This window comes from Cyprinodon tularosa, unplaced genomic scaffold (genome assembly GCF_016077235.1).
Source record: "Cyprinodon tularosa strain WSP-4 unplaced genomic scaffold, ASM1607723v1 ctg132, whole genome shotgun sequence".
Taxonomy (NCBI): Eukaryota; Metazoa; Chordata; class Actinopteri; order Cyprinodontiformes; family Cyprinodontidae; genus Cyprinodon; species Cyprinodon tularosa.
This window is the reverse complement of record NW_024038137.1, coordinates 384,419-403,370: the sequence shown is the minus strand read 5'-3', so window position 1 is coordinate 403,370 and position 18,952 is coordinate 384,419. Positions and strand designations below refer to the sequence as shown.

General features: G+C 39.1%; 1 protein-coding gene across 2 annotated transcripts in view; it reads right to left on the bottom strand.

The window, feature by feature from the left end:
* Nucleotides 1-2,436: 2,436 nt before the first annotated feature.
* The window catches only part of jag2b (jagged canonical Notch ligand 2b), a 52,481-nt gene continuing 35,965 nt past the window's right edge, over nucleotides 2,437-18,952 (bottom strand). The window contains exons 10-26 of one of the 2 annotated variants that reach the window (XM_038277529.1): nucleotides 18,011-18,124; nucleotides 17,600-17,646; nucleotides 17,335-17,508; nucleotides 12,391-12,553; nucleotides 12,134-12,295; nucleotides 11,889-12,002; nucleotides 11,616-11,729; nucleotides 10,415-10,528; nucleotides 9,955-10,071; nucleotides 8,879-8,906; nucleotides 8,219-8,304; nucleotides 7,082-7,195; nucleotides 6,859-6,974; nucleotides 6,472-6,729; nucleotides 6,227-6,358; nucleotides 4,604-4,754; nucleotides 2,437-4,516 (exon numbers count right to left, since the gene is read on the bottom strand). In XM_038277529.1, the coding sequence (XP_038133457.1) occupies nucleotides 3,999-4,516; nucleotides 4,604-4,754; nucleotides 6,227-6,358; nucleotides 6,472-6,729; nucleotides 6,859-6,974; nucleotides 7,082-7,195; nucleotides 8,219-8,304; nucleotides 8,879-8,906; nucleotides 9,955-10,071; nucleotides 10,415-10,528; nucleotides 11,616-11,729; nucleotides 11,889-12,002; nucleotides 12,134-12,295; nucleotides 12,391-12,553; nucleotides 17,335-17,508; nucleotides 17,600-17,646; nucleotides 18,011-18,124 (2,522 nt within the window). In that variant the 3' untranslated portion in view covers nucleotides 2,437-3,998. The remainder of the gene's footprint in view (nucleotides 4,517-4,603; nucleotides 4,755-6,226; nucleotides 6,359-6,471; nucleotides 6,730-6,858; nucleotides 6,975-7,081; nucleotides 7,196-8,218; nucleotides 8,305-8,878; nucleotides 8,907-9,954; nucleotides 10,072-10,414; nucleotides 10,529-11,615; nucleotides 11,730-11,888; nucleotides 12,003-12,133; nucleotides 12,296-12,390; nucleotides 12,554-17,334; nucleotides 17,509-17,599; nucleotides 17,647-18,010; nucleotides 18,125-18,952) is intronic. The other variant, XM_038277530.1, reaches the window with a different exon arrangement.

Genomic DNA, 18,952 nt, shown 5'->3' with positions numbered 1-18,952 from the left:
TCACTGACTGTGGAAACTTTACACTGGACTTCAAGCAACGTGGATGAAGTGCCTCTCTTCTTTTCCTCCAGACTCTGGGACCTTGATTTCTAAAGGAAATGCAAAATTTACTTTCATCAGAGAACATGACTTTGGACCACTCACCAGCAGTCCAGTCCTGTTTCTCTTTAGCCCAGGCAAGACGGTTCTGACGCTGTCTGTGGTTCAAGAGTGGCTTGACACAAGGAATGCGACAGCAGAAACCCATGTCTTTCATACGTCTGTGTGTGGTGGTTCTTGAAGCACTCACTCCAGCTGCAGTCCACTCTTTGTGAATCTCCCCCACATTTTTGAATGGGTTTTGTTTCACAATCCTCTCCAGGGTGCGGTTATCTCTCTTGCTTGTACACTTTTTTCGACCACATCTTTTCCTTCCCTTCGCCTCTCTATTAATGTGCTTGGACACTGAGCTCTGTGAACAGCCAGCCTCTTTAGCGATGACCTTTTGTGTCTTGCCCTCCTTGTGCAAGGTGTCGATGGTCGTCTTTTGGACAACTGTCAAGTCAGCAGTCTTCCCCATGATTGTGTAGCCTATAGAACTAGACTGAAAGACCATTTAAAGGCTTTTGCAGGTGGTTTGAGTAGCTGATTAGAGTGTGGCACCAGGGGCCATCAATTTTGAACCTTTTCACAATATTCTAATTTTCTGATATGATGAATTTGAGATTTTCATTTGTTGTCATTTGTAATCATCAAAATTAAACAAAATAAACATCTGAAATATATGAGTTTGTATGTAATGTATGAATATAATATACAAGTTTCACTTTTTAAATGGAATTACTGAAATCAATCTACTTTTTCATGATATTCTAATTTTATGACCAGCACCTGTATATGCTTCTTCCAGCGCCGCTCCTTGGTTATCCTGGCTGTATGCTCGAGGTCATTGTCATGTTGGAAGACCCAGCATCAACCCATCTTCAATGCTTTAACTGAGGGAACAAGGTTGTTCCCCAAAATCTCACAATATATGGCACCGGTCCTTAATACAGTGAAGTGATCCTGTCCGATGTGCAGAAAAACACCCCCAAAGCATTATGCTACCACCCCCATGCTTCACAGTAGGGTTGGTACTCATTATTCTTCTTCCTCTAAACAGTTAGTGGAATTACGACCAAAAAGTTCCATTTTGGTCTCACCTGACCACATGACTTTCTCCCATGAGTCCTCTGGATCATCCAAATGGTCATTGGCAAACTTAAGACAGGCCTTGGCATGTTCTTTAGGGAAACCTTCCATGTCATGCATGATTTCAAACCACAACGTCTTGGGGATTACCAACAGTAACCATGGAAACGATGGTCCCAGCTCTTTTCAGGTCATGCACCAGCTCCTCCCATGTAGTTCTGGGCTCATTTCTCACCTTTCTTAGGATCTTTGAGACCCCACAAGGTGAAATCTTGCATGGGCCCCAAGCCTAAAAGAGATTGACGGTCATGTTTACCTTCATCCATTTTCTAATGCTCCAATAGGGGACCTATTTTTCACCAAGCTGCTTGGCAATTTCCCATAACCCTTTCCAGCATTGTGGAGGTGTACAATTTAGTCTAGTTTTCTTTGGACAGCTCTTTGGTCTTTGCCATGTAGGCAGTTGGTTTCCTACTGATAGTATGGGGTGGACAGGTTTTTTCGTGCAGCCAACAACCTCAAATGGGTGCATTTAATTTAGGATAATAAATGGAGGTGGACATTTTGAAGGCAGACCAACAGGTTTTTGAGGGTCAGAATCTTAGCTGATAGGTGTTCAAATGCCCATTTGCAGCTGTATCATACAAATAAATGTGATTTCAGATGCTATCCAGCTGTACCAACTTCCTGACTCTTAATTCAGATTTTTTGGGAGTTCTGGAAGTTTATGACTTTGAAGTAAATGTCTACTCCCAAGAAAAATTGAAATCATCATTTCAAAGGCTGCTTCCTTTTTAACTCTGGACACTAAATTAAGCTCATGAGGCCATCCAATCTGCAACCTACTGGTTGCCATGCAGTGTTCACCTTAGATTAAAAATACATTTTAATTATGTTTTTGTAGGTCTTAACATATTTTTTCTAATTTTGACATGCAGCTGCTTTAAATTCAAAACAAAGGAAACTGCACTGAGAATGAAAACGTTTTACTTTATACAAAATTAACTGATGTCCCTTGAACAAGTGTATACAGTATGCATATTGAACAGTGATGAATCATTAATTCTTTATTTTTGCTGTGTCCCATTTACAGAAGTACAATGGCATGGTTTGAAAAAAGGGGATAAAACTTTTGCCCTTTTGAAACTTGAGTAGGTAACCGAATAAAACACATTTGCACGACAGCAGGAAAAATTTCCGCTTCTGCAAACATTGTTCCCTTGATTAAAGCCTTTGAACCAAAACATAATGCAAATGCATGAGATCCACATTCAGAGCTGCTAGCGTGGATTGCTGGATTTTTTTTTTTTTTAACATTTTCCAAACAGTTTGATTTTAGGAATCACCATGATAAACAAGCAAGTGAGACAAATGGAGAGCTTTACTCTGGCGAATAAAACTGCCACGTTACATCACACAATGATCGACATAGTTATGTTCCTTAACAAGTGATAGCAAACCAACAAAAAACAAAAAAAACAAAAAAAAGATGAACAAAAATAAGAAATGTAATAAATTATTACATTAAGGCACCTGAAATAAAGGGATTTTTGATGGATTTAGAAATGGTTTGAAAACTTTAAGGCTACAACGTTGGCATGTTCTGAATGCTTCTGTTATTAAAAAGTTAAAACAAAAACAAGAATGGGATCAACTGTGTTGTGTGAAAACAGTTTTTTAATCTAAAGCATTTCCTTTGTCTTTTTTTTTTTATTGAAATCCTGAAAACTACAGGCGCAGTGGCGAAAAAAGAATGAGATCTCGGTGACAAACCATTTATAAACCCGTCAGAAATCCTTCATAGGTGGTACCTCTTTTTAAAGGTTCTCAACTGAGGGACTTTGGATATGAAATGTTATAAAACCTGCTTATATCAACTGAAATAAATAAAAGAAATGACATTGTAAAAAAAATAAAAATAATATTAATAACAATAATAATAATAATAAAAATGTGTGACAAATATACACAGCGACTCCTTTAAGTATTTACATGTATGTACAGCGTAGTCATTTCTGCTTTGATCAAATACCTTGAATGGCATTGCTGTGAAATTGAACTCTAATGTATAAGAATCCCTTCCAGGTCAGAGAACAAGGAGGTCAAACTGGGCAGCATGACTCGGAGCCACTACAGCTCTTAGAAAAGGCACTTGCTACCAACTCAAATACTGCAAAACTTTAAATATACAGCTTTTCAGCTGAGACAACCGAGACACAGGAGAAAAGAAATGAAAAAATAAAGTAAAATATGGAAGGCCACGTAGTAGGCACTGGGGTTTCTGTCCCCTCTCCCCCCTCCAGGCCAATGTTTTGGTAAGGCATGACAGCCACAGGTGGATTGCTGGGCAAAGCTGGAAGGTGACGGCGAAAACAGCCCATTTTCATCCAAATCCTTAGAGTGCACTGACATTTTGACAAAATCATAATAGCCTGTAAACAAATTTTTTTACAGATTTTTTTTTCCAACTCTATTTCAAATGTTACTTAAATAGCAGAACTCATAACTGAAAAAAGGGGAGCTTCTTTTGCCTCCTGAAAAAAAAAAATATATTACATTTTCAGCGCCTTCTTCTGTATGCAACGAAAAGCAACACATAAAAAGCAAAACTAAGATGTTCACTGTGCTCAAACCTCCTGAATGAGGGAAAACAAATTAAAGTAGAAATCATCTCCGGCGACAGTGACAAAAACATATAAACCAAAGTAAAGAGTGGCTTCCTAAACTCAAAGCCTTTCTTTTCTTTTCAAAAGAAGTCCCAAACATAATAGAATAGTAGCTGCCTTGCAGCCTCTCTTGCTTCTGCATTGTCCTTTCTTTTCATTTTCTTACACACAATGGTCTTTGAGCTCTTTCTGACCAGTCAAGGCGGCGCTGACATTTTTCCAGCGGTTGTCTTTAGGGCTGTAGCCTTGGGTCCGGTGTGGCGCTTTAAGAGGCGAACTGGAGCTATGCAAGGTACAGATCACCCCCCCACTGGACTGCACTGCAGTTTTAGAGTACTTATAAACAAGCTCCTTTCCTGCCTCTGCTCCACCGCACTCCTCTTCGAGCTCAAGCTCTCCCTCCGTCTCAGTCTCCTCCTCGTCACACGTCCGACAGGACGAGCCCATGAGCTTTTTGCGCTCCTGCTCGGCCTCCCTGTTGTTCTCCTTCAGCTGCTGCTGCTGCTGACGTCCCACGACGAGACGCAGCGGTTCCCACTGGTTGTTCACGTTACCGTCGGGAGCTGACTGCGAGGTCCTCTCGCGCTCTTTTCTCCGTTTCCGTGTCCACCACGCACATACGATGATGCAAAAGAGGCAGAGTAAACAGAAGAGGCAACACAAAAGAGGCACCAGGTAATCTGTGGTGGATGGGAGGAAAAACAAGAATTAAAAAAACTAAAAAGAACCTCTGATAAACACTTGGGACACCATTCATCGGTACTCACCCACTGAAGGGGGTTGAATCTGTGTTTCCACTTTGACCTCTATGACTGCCAGCATTACAGTGCTGTTATGCCTCTTGGATAAGGTGCCCACAATGGCACTGGCAGCTTCCTGGACCAGACTGTGGTCTGGTAGATTCTCAGGCTGAAAAGACTGCAACAAAACAGAATGAACAAAGTCAGGAACAAGGAGGATTCATGTGCAGGGCATCATGACGCAAAAACAAACTCCTACATTCATCCTACAATAAACACAGGCCAAATATTCTAAGTGTTGAAGGCAGAGTCATCCCCAGTAAGCTATTTGATCTTAATAAAAAAAATAATAACTGCTAAATGTCTGAGACAAAAATAGCTTTAAATGAACTGTAGTTTTAAGTTTTAATTAAAGAGGTTAATGTTTTCATAAAGAGGTGGAAACCAACAATTACTGCACTGCAAAAACGATCTAGAAATAAGTAAAAATTTCCTAAATTAAGTGTATTCACCCTTAATTTGAGAAGGTAAATGAGATATTTTGCCAATGGAATGAGTAATTTTACTCTTAAAATAAGATAATTAGATAATATGCACTCGAAATAAGACAATGCAATTGTGTTTTCTTATTTTAAGCGTAAATTGTCTTGTTTCATTGGCAGAATGTCTCTTTTACCTCCTCAATTCAAGAACAAATGCACTTATTTTAAGAAAAAACTGACTAGTCTAGATTTTGATTTTTTTTGCAGTGTGCAACTCGTCTCAGCTAATTTAATCTCTGTTGCAACAGAACAATTTTAACATGAAATCTTAAAAATCCCAACGTTATTTTTTCTTTCTTTTTCTTTTTCTTTTAGATACTCTTATAATCCCAGAGGGAAATTGCTTCTCTGCATTTAACCCATCCCCTTGGTGAGCAGTGAGCTGCCATTGTGAGGCGCCCGGGGAGCAGTGCAGGGGTTAAGGGTCTTGCTCAGGGACCCAGAGTGGCAGTCTGTGGAAGTGGGGGATCGAACTCACAACCTCAGGATTCAAAGCCCTATGCCCTAACCACAAGGCCTCCACTCTCCCAATTATTGCTCAGAGGAGAGAGAAAAAATGTACCTTTCAAATAATGAAATAAGTTCTTGAAGAACTGATAAATGGTTCTGTTTTCAGATAAATGCAATTTTCCTTGGATATCGTGGCGATACTAAAGAGCTCCTAAATGGTTTCTCTCTCTATGCAGGCAGAGGATCATACTGATGCTGGACCTACATACAAATCATCTAATGGCCACACTGATTAAACAAGACAGCAGTGGGAAATTCCAATAAATGTAAGTATTTTGTGGGATTATAATGAGGACTTTTATTTTCCCAGAACAATCCAGATTTTTTTTTTAACCATACATGCTGGTTTTGGCAATTCAAAAAGCTTGTCTTAGTAAATTTAGCAGCTATTCTATAAAGTCTCACCAATCCAAAGATTGACCCAAAATGGAGTCCAACTGTTCAACAGATTTAATTCAATAAGTAACATTACATTTTCTTTAAAAATGTACATAAAATTGACATTTCTTTGAAACAAAAATGACAAACCTACAACATCCTTGGATAAAACTTTTATGCAGAATATTTAATATTTGTTCTGGTTGAGTAATTCACTTACAATAGCCACCTCGACAGCATCCGGATTTGAATGGGAAAGATCGCACAAAAGGAGGAGGGAGTGGTCTTTAGCTAGGCTTCTGGTATCGGGAAGATACCTCAGTTCAAAGCAAATGTTCTCCACTGTGATCCCCTGCATATACACAAGCAAACACATGCATTGACTTCCCGGTAACCCAACAAATTTCAGGAGAACTGGGAATCACAGGCCGCTACAAGAAAAGTGATACGTGAGCGATGACTCACCGGTGGTACTTTGTCTCTGTTGAACACAAGAGTTATGCGGCCACAGCTGTTGTCCAAATGGCCGCTGTTTGGCTGGCACTTGGTGGTTGCTTGGGGAGGCGGGGGTCCAGCCATTGAACAAACCCCCCACTGATCGCAAGGGTGGGAGAAGCAGGTGTAGAAGCTGTGCTGCAGACACTCCTGTCCAGCTGGGCAGGACCTCTGCCCCTTTTCCTGGTCTGATGGCGCGAGGTGGCAGGGCCGGCGACCACACAGCACCTGGGGTCATAGGGTCAAAATTAAGAACTGTTCTTGTTGAGCTGCTTGCTTTCTTGACTATGCATAAGTTGGCCTGAAGAAAACCCATCTGGAAAAAGCTATCAGCAGAGTGTGTGACGGCCTGCTTACCTTTGTGCAGTGCACTTTGCCATTAATGCAGTGACAGTCGTTGCACTCCTCTTCCCAGTGGCTGCCATGAGGAAACTGCAGCCCAGCATAGTGGCAAGTCTTTCCAATGCCTATGACTACAAATAAACCGAATTGGTCAATTGTCATTTAGTAATCGGTTTTATTGTTTTGTTGTTTTTTTTCATTATTAATCAACACTAATATCAAGAATAAAGATGATTACATTCTTGGCATCTGGCTCCTGATCTTCCACGAGGACAAATGCATCGGAAGCCATTGATCTCATCCACACAGGTTGCTCCATAGGCACAGGGAGAAGACTGGCACTCGTCTATGTCTATGTGAAGAAAGAGTAGCAGAAAAAAACATTTTAAAGTGATACACTGCAAAAAATGTAAATCTAAATAAGTAATTTTGTCCAAAAATAAGTAATTTTTTTCTTGAACTAAGGTGGTAACAGAGTTTGCCAATAGAACGAGACAATTTACATTTAAAATAAGAAAAAAACATGACATTGTCTTATTTCAAGTACATGTTATCTAGTTTTCTTATTTTCAGAATAAAAATACTCATTCCATTGGCAAATATTGTTATTTACCTACTCAAATTAAGGGTAAATACACTAAATTTAAGACATTATTACTTATTTCTGGATCTTTTTTGCACTGTATTTAGGTAAGAAGCATTTTTTTAGAACTGCAAGGCTCTTGATTTATAGAACCATCTGAACTCTAGCTTTTACCTACGCTGATGAAATATGGATTATAGCCGTCGACAAGATCCAGAATCTAATCAGTTTGTCAATCTGTGATGCGACTGATAGATGCCTTAGGAGTTGCTTTGGACTGGGATGTTTTCCTCCTGGACCTGTTGTCCTTGTGACCCGATGTGGGATAAGCTGCTGAATCCAATCAGATTGTGTCAATCACTGTTTGGTAGATTAATGCGTAAAATATTAGAAAGATTCTAACTTCTGGGTGCCTTGAAATCTGTTGGATCCTTTAGTGTCTGTTATCCATATTATCATGATCTCAATATGGATGAGAGATCTCATATTCAAGCTTAGACAACAAAGGTGAAGACTATCCGTTCCGAACAAAGGAAGAGAAAGAGAGTTTCAGGGTCACTGGGTGATTTGTCCTCTGTGTGTGAAAGTTTGACCGTGTGAGTATGGAGGAGGGATGACCTCTGACCCCTAAGGTGTCAAAGAACGCAGAAAGAGGCTAGAGAGCTTGCTTTTAGCTGTCAATGTGTCAGTTTAAATTTGGCCTTTACCTTTCCACAATCCGCCTCCTTTAATCCATCTTAATACTCAGTGGTACTTTTCTTAAATGAATCCAAGGTCTCATATTTTACTCACTTATTCTGCAGTCTGGCCCAGCAAACCCAGGGGCGCACTCACAGCGAAACCAGTTTATTCCATCTACACAGATCCCGCCGTTGTAACTGTGAGAGGAAAGAAACGCATGATTAGATTAAGCTGGACATCCTTTCCAGCTGTGGCAGAGTACAGGGAGTGTGTATGTGTATGTGTGTGTGTGTAGGTTGTGCGGGTCAAAAAAACTCAATTCAGCTCATCAATACAAGCCTCCACCTTTCAGATGCTAATAGGCGTGTCCAGTCCCTCCCCTCATCGTGCCTTCCTTGCAACCACCTCAAAGCTGAGCTCCCCCCAGGTCGCACAGGAAGAATAGACCCCTACAACTCATCTTTGCCACTCAACCCCCAACCTTAACCCCGACACCCCCCACCTGCATTCACCACAGGGTTGGTGGGACTCTTATCCAATCCTTAAAAAAAAAAAAAAAAAAAAAAACTCCCACCTCTCACTGTCCTATTCATTATATCAGAGCACACCTCCCCTCTCCTCTTTGAGGCTCAATTTAAAGGCAGGTTCTGTTGGTCATTAAAGGCCCACCACCCCTGCAGCCAACCTCGCCTGTGAAGTGTTCAAACGATGAAGGGAGGCAGGAAGAAGTGAATAGAGGAGTGTAAGCGTACAACAATCGTTATTACATACCATGGATGAGGATTACAGTCGTCTATGTCTGTTGAAGAGAGAAAAAAAACAAAAAAACAAGTCATTTCCTGCATTCAATTTAAAGGATTTCTAATAAACCCACCCAGGGTGGAATTGGGCTAATTAAAACTGACAATGCATATTTCCGCACACAGGATTAAGTACAACAAATCTTTTTGAAGCATCCGATTTCAATGAGTTGCAAACTGTGCGAAATTCTGGTCCAAACTTGAAGACATGAATAGTTAATCCTGTTTTGGCCACAAGTAAATCTATGACCTTTAAAGTCTTGAACAGATGTACGTCTTACAAGAGAAATTAGTTTGTGTGATTAGCAAGCTGTGAGTCATAAACACAAAGTCTTTTCACATTGGATGAAACATTCCCAGTACTAGCAGGTGGCTTTAAGAGCGACTCTCTTCAGTGCGGAAGTATTTACTGAGTAATGACTGAAAGTTTGCCATTTTCAGTGTCCCTGAGGCGTCTAAATGAACAAAGGCTGTAAGAACAGAACATAAGGTGTCAGAGACAATTTGGAAACTAAATAGAAAGCTTAAAGTGTTCCAGTGAAGTTGTCCACCTAGAGCATTCTAGATTATTACATTTAGCTAATCTGACGGGATAAGCAAAGGGTCTAATCATCCGTATTAATCTAATCTTTTTAAGTTTGTTTTGGATATATCCAATTCTGTTTGTGTGAGAGCTGCGTCACAAAGACTGCTCAGCTTCTTAAACTCACATTATGTCACCTCTTGTTTTTTTCTTAAATAATTATTGATCAAATGCAAAAACAAAGTTCTTTAAGCTTCCAAGAAGTTGAAATCGCTAGACAGTTAAATAGTCAAACTCTTTAAAAAGATTTTTCTTAAATATCAACTTTGATAAAGGTTCATTTTTCAGAAAGGTCTTGCAGAAATAACTGAGATCCTTGCGTTTTGGGCCCTTCGACATTTTTAGTCGAGAAAAGGTTTTAGACCAACAAAGTGTCTTATAAAACAGAAAAATAATACTTAAAAATGAAAAAACTACAGTGCGTCTTCTTCTCATTGCATTAAAATCTAAGCAAAGATACTAACTTTGTCCACAGGTGGGGCCCTCCCAGCCCTCTTTGCAGATACAGGAGAACGTGTCTCCTCCTCCCACGCACGTTCCACCGTTAGAACAAGGACTGGAGGCACAAGTGCTGTTTTTGGCTGCAGAAAGTGGGAGGAGGGGGAAAAAAAATTACAGAGGTGCACACAAGCATCAACACATAAGATTTCACTGGAAATCAGAGGTAACAATCTTTAAGAGCTGGCAAGAAAAAGTACAGAACATACTCCGATAATTACAGGCAACCACTGAAAATCAGGAAAATAGTGGAATGAGTAATGCGTTTGAATCATAATCGGAATTTCCCTGCCATTAACTTTGACATAAATTTCAGCAGCTTTTGTCTCCCTAAAACACATAAATTTTGCATTCTTTAAAGTAGCTGCAGAGAAAGAAAAAATGTATACAGCACCACGAGCATCGACCGCTGGGGAAATGCCTCACCTGTGTTGCATGTGTTTCCCTCCCAGCCAGGCGGGCAGGAACAGCGGAAGGCGTCTCCGTGGTCGTAGCAGGTGCCTCCATTACTGCAGGTGGTTTCATCACACTGACTCTCACCTGATTAGAAAACCCAAAAACTATCCATTAACCTTCCACAAATCACAACGTGAACACCTTCCCGTTCCACTGTAGGTTACATTATCAGCTGGGCTACAGCATATCGATTAACGGCAAGATGCCAAACTTTTTAGGCCTTAAAGACTTCAAATAAAGCAAAAGGTTAACAATCAATGGAACACATTTCTTTACTACTACTATGTAAATTTGGTAGATGCAAATACTGAAAGATGTAAGGAAGGAAACATTTGGTGGCCAAATGAATGAATCAGTGATGTTTGAACAGACAGACAAATGGCCGTTTAATGGACAGATGAAAGAATGGATGAATGAATAGACTGATATAGAGCTACTGATCTATGATCCAATTGTTGGTGGACAGACACGTTGTATGTTTCGACAAATTTACAGACTGATAAAGAGACATCTGGAAGTATCAGTAAATAATGGACAAATGGACATTAGATAGAGGGAAGAATGAACTGACGGTTGGATGAATGCGTGGTGAAAAGAAGTGATTGTTTTACAGAGACTGATAAAGGGACAGACAGATGGATGGGTGTTACGTATATTGCAAATTTTTTTTTTGCAGGACAAAAAGGATATTAAATAGAAATAAATGAAAACATTTCCTTTCCTTTTTTTGTATATTTTTTTAACAGAATTTGTAGACACCTAACTTATTGTGGGACTCCTGAGTTGAACAATCAGCTCATAGGCTTGAATTCAGGTCCAAGCCCTAAAAGCTTCCTGTTAGATAATGAATTGAGACCGAAGAGCCTGGGCCGACCCTGTGGCATCCCGTTAAAATGTGGCTAAAGGTTTCTGCTCGTGACGGGACCTTCCACAGAGCCCAGACCAATTCCTTGCTCCAACAGAGTAAATCTGGTATTTATTTTGGTAGTATTTAACCTATAGTTCAATATCCTGGTAACCACCATATTGCATCAATACATTTTTTTAACACATCAGATTTAAACCAGTGTGCATTCTTAAATTCCTTATAGAAAACAGCTGAATTCTTTGTCCATTACAAATATAAGCGGATTGACATAAACCCCTATTTCAACAAGAGGGAATATCTTACGGGAATGACAGGTCTTGCCCTTCCAATCGCCGCTGCATTCGCAGTAGAAGTCATTGACCAAGTCAATGCAGCGTCCGCCATTTTTACAAGGGTTGTGTCTGCACTCGTCAACATCTGAGGAAGGAGAAAGATGACTCATTCTTCCATTCAATAACACCCTAATTCTAACCCATACAAAGAGATTAGGTGCAGAGCAGCTAGGTGCTCCACCCAAGGTGCGATTTTCTCTTGTATGAAAACTGCTGAGATTTTCCAAACAGAAAACAAACTCACTAAGGTCACAGAGCTGACCCTCCCAGCCGTCCGGGCAGAAGCACTGAAAGGAGTTTAATCCATCTATGCAGGTGCCACCATTATTACAAGGGTTGCTGATGCAGTCGTTGATATCTGAAATAAAAAGATTTATTCGTATCAGTTTGGTAATGATGGGAGAAAATATTCTTTAAAAGTTTATAGTTTTGTTTGATTCTAATTCAGTTAACCAAGACATTTCGAAAGCATAACCAGGCTGTGCATACTTTCATGACAGTAGTCGCCACTAAAACCCGGATCACAGATGCAGGTGAAGTTGCCGGTGGGCTGGCTAATGCAGCGTCCACGCGGGCCGCAGACGTTAGAAGAAACATGCTGTACTCCTTCTGAGTCGTTGGAGGGTACTGCTACAATGCAGCTGTCTATTACTGTAAAGGAGAAAGCAAAACACTGATTAGATTTTTTTTATTTAACTTGGTAAGTTTTTCAGGATTATTTCATGGTGGCGTGGTTCTCAGGTCACCTTGACATGTTGCAGTTTGGCATGTCTCCTTCAGATGTTCGCATGTTTTTCCCTGGTAGCCTTCAGGACAGGCGCAGTAGAAGTCCTGGTCCATGCTGTGGCATGTGGCCCCATTCTCACAGGGCTTTGAATCACAGGCATCAGAGAGGGGCCGGTGAGAGATCTATAGAAAAGAACCATATGTTCTGTTACATCATAGAGATAACCCCTCCCCCCAAAAAACATCCCTAAATCTTAAAAAGGTTACAGTAACATGACAAATGACATCCAGAAATATTTAGACCAAGCTTTTACTGACTGTGTACAAATAATACAGATTAATATTTGACAGGACTCAATAAATAGAAACCACAAAAAAGTATTTCTGTGTTTAAATCTTAAAAAACACCATCGGTTTTTCCTAAACTAAACTTGAATGCTAGAAAAAAATAATTTCCAGCAATTCTTACAAACATAGTTCGACTCATCCAAAATCCTAGGAGAGAAAAAGGTGAGAGTAAAGGCAAAATTTATTAAAATAAAATTACAGGTTGACTTTCATTTTAAAATGTTGTTCACACAAAACTAAAGCAGTAAAATTGAATGTCTCATCACCTCAAAGTGCTCAAGACAGAAGATAGAGGACAGGAAAATTGATTCATGACAGTCGGCAAAGTTTGTGACAAAAATCGATGCAAAATTGACGATACAAAAGAAACTTTATGCTGAGTAGACTGTAAAGAAATAGCTTCAGTGTGTCAAGTCCTCTGACTTGAAAAAGCACTACATAAGTACAGGCCATTTACCATTCTGCATAATTAAAACAATCTGTTGCATAAGATTAAACTCATTGGACGTATTCTAACAAACCCTGGGTCAAAAATCAAACCTTCATAAAAAAAAAAAAAAGAGGTATTCATATTCTCACTTGCATCTGGATAAGTTCATTGAAGGAGTTAAGGGTGTGGCTTTAGGAAGCCTTTATAAGCTATACGGTTACTGACTTTATATATACCAAAACCAGTTTTAAAGCATTTCTACTGGTGAAACCCCAAACTCTGGCGTTAAACCCCAAAGTTTGAAAATCTAGAAAGTAGTACCACTGTCTACTAAACAGACCCCAACCATGATGCTGCCAACACCGTGCTTGACAGATGGTACAATGTTCTTAGGTATACGAGCCTCATATAGGCCTATTCCTATTTCTTTTAACAGCTATAGGACACTGGCTTTATAATTTCAGCCCTTTAGGTTACTTTAATACTCCCAAAGAGGGTTTGCCTTCACACAGAAGGGAGATTTGCAGCTAGCGTTAAGAGCTTTTCCACACAACTGGATGGAGTCTGGACAAGCAAACTTTCAAGATTAAAACAATGAAATCCTGGAAAAATCTACCTGCTTGTGGTTGGAAAATCTAAATAAAAACAGCAAATGTGGTTAAAAATTTTTGATTTTTAGCTAGATCTTTCAGCCCTGTTCAACAGAGATGGGAAGTAACGAAGTACAAATACTTCATTACTGTACTCAAGTACCGGTAGATTTTTCAGATATTTTTACTTCTTATTTTTATGGCGACTTTTTACTTCTACTCCTTACATTTTTACACAAATATCTGTACTTTCTACTCCTTACATTTTAAAAAAATGGCTCGTTACTTTAGTTTTGAATCATTTCAATGGAGTTACCGTTATTATTTTTCACGTCATCAATACCAAATTCAATCTAATTGGATGGGAATCTACGTTGCATTTGACGCACCACTACAAGATGAATCGACAGATTCGGCGGTATTCATTCGCGGCAAATCATTGCAGCTTGGTGGCGGTGGCGTTAGCATACTAGTATGGACGACGAGATGAGTGAAAATGAACACAACAGAGATCTAGTCCTATTGGCAGACATCCATTTAAAATGTAGGCAATGGCAAGAAAAAAGTGGTTTCTACTTTTACTTTTATACTTTAAGTAAATTTACAAGCCTGTACTTTACTTTTACTTGAGTAAAGAAGTTTAATCAGTACTTCCACTTTTACCAGAGTATTTTTAACACAAGTATCTGTACTTTTACTCTACGGAAAGTGAGTACTTTTGCCATCTCTGCTGTTCAAACCCAACATATCGCCTTTCTTCCAAGGGTCACAGTTTGAGTCAGATGCATGAATCCCAGACATTATTTTATGTTAAAACAAGAAGATGATTTTAAAAACATTTCAAAATAAATGAAGCAAACATTGTGGTCTCAATCCAGCACTGTTGTGCTGCACAAAGTAAAGGTAAGCAAAAAATTAGGCCTTAGGAAACATTCAAAAAGCTCATCAAGAGAATCCATGCATGTGGTTCTCTAACCTTACAAGACTGTTTTAGGTAAAAAAAAAAAATCTTTCTTAGAGAGAAGAATCTTCTCTCAGAGAGAGACAGGGAGAAAAGAGTAGGCAAAGAGAACGATTATTTCCAGAGAAAGCTGGAAAAAAACTGTGGTCCATCCACAGAGCGACGGTGAATAATAATAGAGATAAATCATAGCAGCTAGAGGCCAACTGACTTATTATTTAAAATGGGGAGTTTAGAGAGAAAAATCTCTTCGCTTATATAAACAGAAGCCTACTGTGCATAAACTTTGGGTCGGACCTTACTGCCATTTAAGGTGGTAAAAGAGAGGTTAGTAGGGCCACAGGGTGGTCGGATTTGTGGTCATATGGTTTATTTTACAGAGACTGTCAAATGTAATTATGTCCTGCCTGCCAAGTTTGTAGTGTGTTGTCAGATCATGTCCGAGTGTGCGGATAAATCATAACTGGACCACTAGACTGTTTAAGAAAAAAAATATTTTGTTTAAGGTGGTACTTATATGTTAGATTTAATTTAAAAAAAATGGCTTGATATTACACTGAACTAAGTCATTAGATCAAATAAATCTGCGGGCCTCTGCCGTTTCATGACTTCAATCAGTCCAGTAGGTTTTTCCAGTTAGTTTCAAGGAGAGTTTTTTTTTCCGATTTGGAGACATTTCTAAATGTTATTCAAACACACATTAATAAAATGAAACTAAAACACAGTAAGATTATTCAGGGCTTAAGAATGTCTTTGCTTCTTCTACCTGGATCAACGCATGGCTTGGGCAAAAACTGTTACACAATCAAATTTCTAATGACCTGACATGAGATACTAATCAGAGAAATATGATGCTGCGGGGCATCGTAGTTTTGGCAAGACAGGACAGGAATGTACATCATGCCATAGCAAGCATTGCAGTTCTGGAGGCGCGGGCAGAACTCCAGCATCTCCTCATTGAGGGAGGCTCACATTTATAGTAGAGATGCTAAATCCAGATTGGCTAAACACCAGCAATGTCCTCCATTCAGGGTCCCAGAGATGTACCAAAGTGTCAGCTTTCTTGGTGATAACCTACATTTAGACACAGTTTGTGTATAAAAAGGAGTCATAAGGGACCAGCCGAGGTTGTATGAAAAGAGTCAAGTAGGAAAAAAGCAGGCTTGGCTTGCAATGTTGGGGATGGATTACACTACACAACCAGTAAAAATCACAGCAGCCATTTGGCATGTTGGGTCAGATGACTGTTTAATGCTGAAACAGTTTGTAGTTTTTTCTCCACTGTATGACAAACTCTTAAAAGACGACGTGAAATCAGCTGCAGTTCCATAAATGAACAATGCTAAAATAAAAAAAATAAAAAAATAAAAAGTCTTCCATGTGGCATTAACTTTCACTTTCTACTTCAGACTATTAAAACTGGTTTACTGTGCAGATTTTAAATCAATGACCTCCTGGTTTTGTTGGCTTTTATCTTTTGTTCCTGAACAAAAGAAAAAACCATGCATAAAATGAATATACACTCTGCTGAGCACTATTTAAGGAACCCACTATCTTTTTATAATTCAAAAGATTAAGATCAGAATAAGGAAAATCTAATAAAACTAGTCTGTCACGTGGCAACAGAGGCCCAACCATGCACACAAACACACTCACAACTAAGGACAATATAGAGAAGCCAATTAAACCAACACTCATGTTTTTGGACTGTGAAAGGAAGCTGGAGTACCCGGAGAGAACCCCTTCATGTACAGGGATAACATGCAAACTCTATGCAGAAAGACCCTGGGGCAGCAATTGAACCCAGAACAAAAATACAAAACATTGAATATGCTCCCATTTCTTTCTCTAAAACTGGAATAAAGTTTTATAAATGTTAAAACATGTTTAACACCTATATGGTATATATAATATTCTATAATTATACAGGTTAATTTTTACCTGTCCTACAGTGAAGTTGAACTGCAACAGAAACTAAGACAGATGACAATGTCGGCGGCCTAATAAGGTTTTCTTCCACTGCCAACGAATCATCAGTCATCATTTACCATGAAGTATCCGATATGCTGCTACAAAAACTGCTAGCTAGTCCAAAAGACATTGAGAGTCTTAAGCTTAATCAACAACTCAGCTCAGAAACATCTTCCATTATTATTTCAAAATAAGAGTCCAATCAATGTATGCAATTTGATATTCAGGATTTTTGATGGTAGAATAAAGTTTCATCTCAGTTGATCTCACAAAATAAACCAAATGTTTGTTCCCAGATTAAGAATAATTATTTGTAAATTTTTAATATGGTTTGTGAAACTTAAAATTATACTTTAGATGAATAAAACTTTCTTCAAGGGTTTCAAAGTGGTTCTAGTAAACAGTTTAAATCTTATCCCGTTTTTTGCATTTTTTACCCCATTTTGTTGTAATTATGCCTGGACTTATCATAATGCCTTGTTAAAATCAGACCTGCAGAGAGGGAAGGAAAATGCTTTAAATGGTGCAGACCTGTTCTCGAAAAAGCCGCCATTAGCCACAGAAAAAGGGAACAACCAGAAACTCAATGTCAGAGAGTCTTGCAACACAGCGGTAAGATACTATTTGCATAGAAACGAATGAAAGCTTGTTGCATGGGTCTCACCTCACACAGTTGGCCACCAAACTCCGGTGGGCATTCGCAAACAAAGCCGTCCAACACCACGTGGCACTGGCCGCCGTTCTGGCATGGTCTACTGTCACATTTATTTCTCTGGAGTTCACAGTGATTGCCAACAAAACCAGGAGGACACTGGCAGAGGTAACCCCTTGGACCCTTCTAAAAAACCCAAGAAGTTCAAAGGTATAAAATATCTCTGCAAAGTTTTTTAATTTCTGATTTAAAAAAATATATATATATATATCCATACCTTACAGGTTCCTCCATTCTGGCACCGACCTTGGCAGAGGTGCACGTCTAAAACGAAGGCAGATAAATAAGTTTAGAGCAGTTTCAAAACAAAATGATTAATCTCTGCTGTATTTGGTGAAATTTTAAGTGCAGTGTGCAGATTAAGTTGAAGATTTGGGAATAGGAACATATAAAGTCAAGGCAGTGCTGTATAAAACTGGATATAGTTAGGCAGCATGCATAACAGAGCAGAGAAATAAGTTTGCCAAAGCAGGAACAGGTTACCACATGTGTGAAAGTGAAGCTAAACTACACCCAGGTTGTCTCTTTAGGAGGGAAAAAAAGAGCCGAGGTACAGTAGGTGTCATTATTGGAAGAAAATCAAAGTCACTATAGAAGTGACACTGAGTTGAGGTAAAGAAATACTGACTGATGTCACAGTTTTGGCCCGACCATCCCCGGAAACACTTGCAATGATATCCACCAATGAGATTTTTGCAAGAGTAAGCGTTCACACAGGGCTGTCCTGCACATTCATTTGCATCTGTGAAGGCAGGAGGTAGATGAGTCCATGAGTCCAAGAAAAAGCAGAAACAACGACAGAAGAGCTGGATAAGAGTGTCCAAGGATTAAGAGAAAAAGGAAGATCCAGTATTTATTGGCTTCATTTGGAAATGATCTTAATTAGACCATTAATTGTGTGACTAGAATGCTTGGTGTGTATAATCAATAAAGGCTTAGTCAATTAAAGAGCAATCTGGATTTTTTAATTTATTTTACATTTTAAGCTGTGGAGTTACATGGCTGTCATAATTTAATGGAAGAGAATAACTTCCCTCTTTGCATTATTGAGCCGACTCTGCCAATACCTTCAGCACTAATGAGCTTGTCTTGTGCATCATAGGGTGGATATAATGTAAGCCATCAATCCAGCACTTGACAGTGAAATAAGGCTGTTTTTCTCCCAAACAAATTCATTTAGTTACTTGTGCAGCACTGCTGTCATCTGGGATGATTCCAACGACTCCAATCCAGCCCAGCAGTTTAACTTCAAATCACAGTTCTTGGATTATGGAGGTGGTCGATGTTATGGTACGACTAAGACTGTAATCCATTTACCTCTAAATGGATAACTTCCATCTGGAAATGGCATTAGGAATTATAAATGCGTATCCATCTTTAAATAAAAAAAAACATAAGTTTTATTGATCGATTTCTTTGAACTCCTATCTAGAAGTATAAAATAGAGGGAAGGGAATCTCTTTATTTCCCGAAAAGCTGCATAAAACAGTTTATGCAACACCAGAATAATACTACTGGCCTAAACGATTTATTTTTGGGTGAAGACTGCGATCTGTCTTCTTTATTTTAT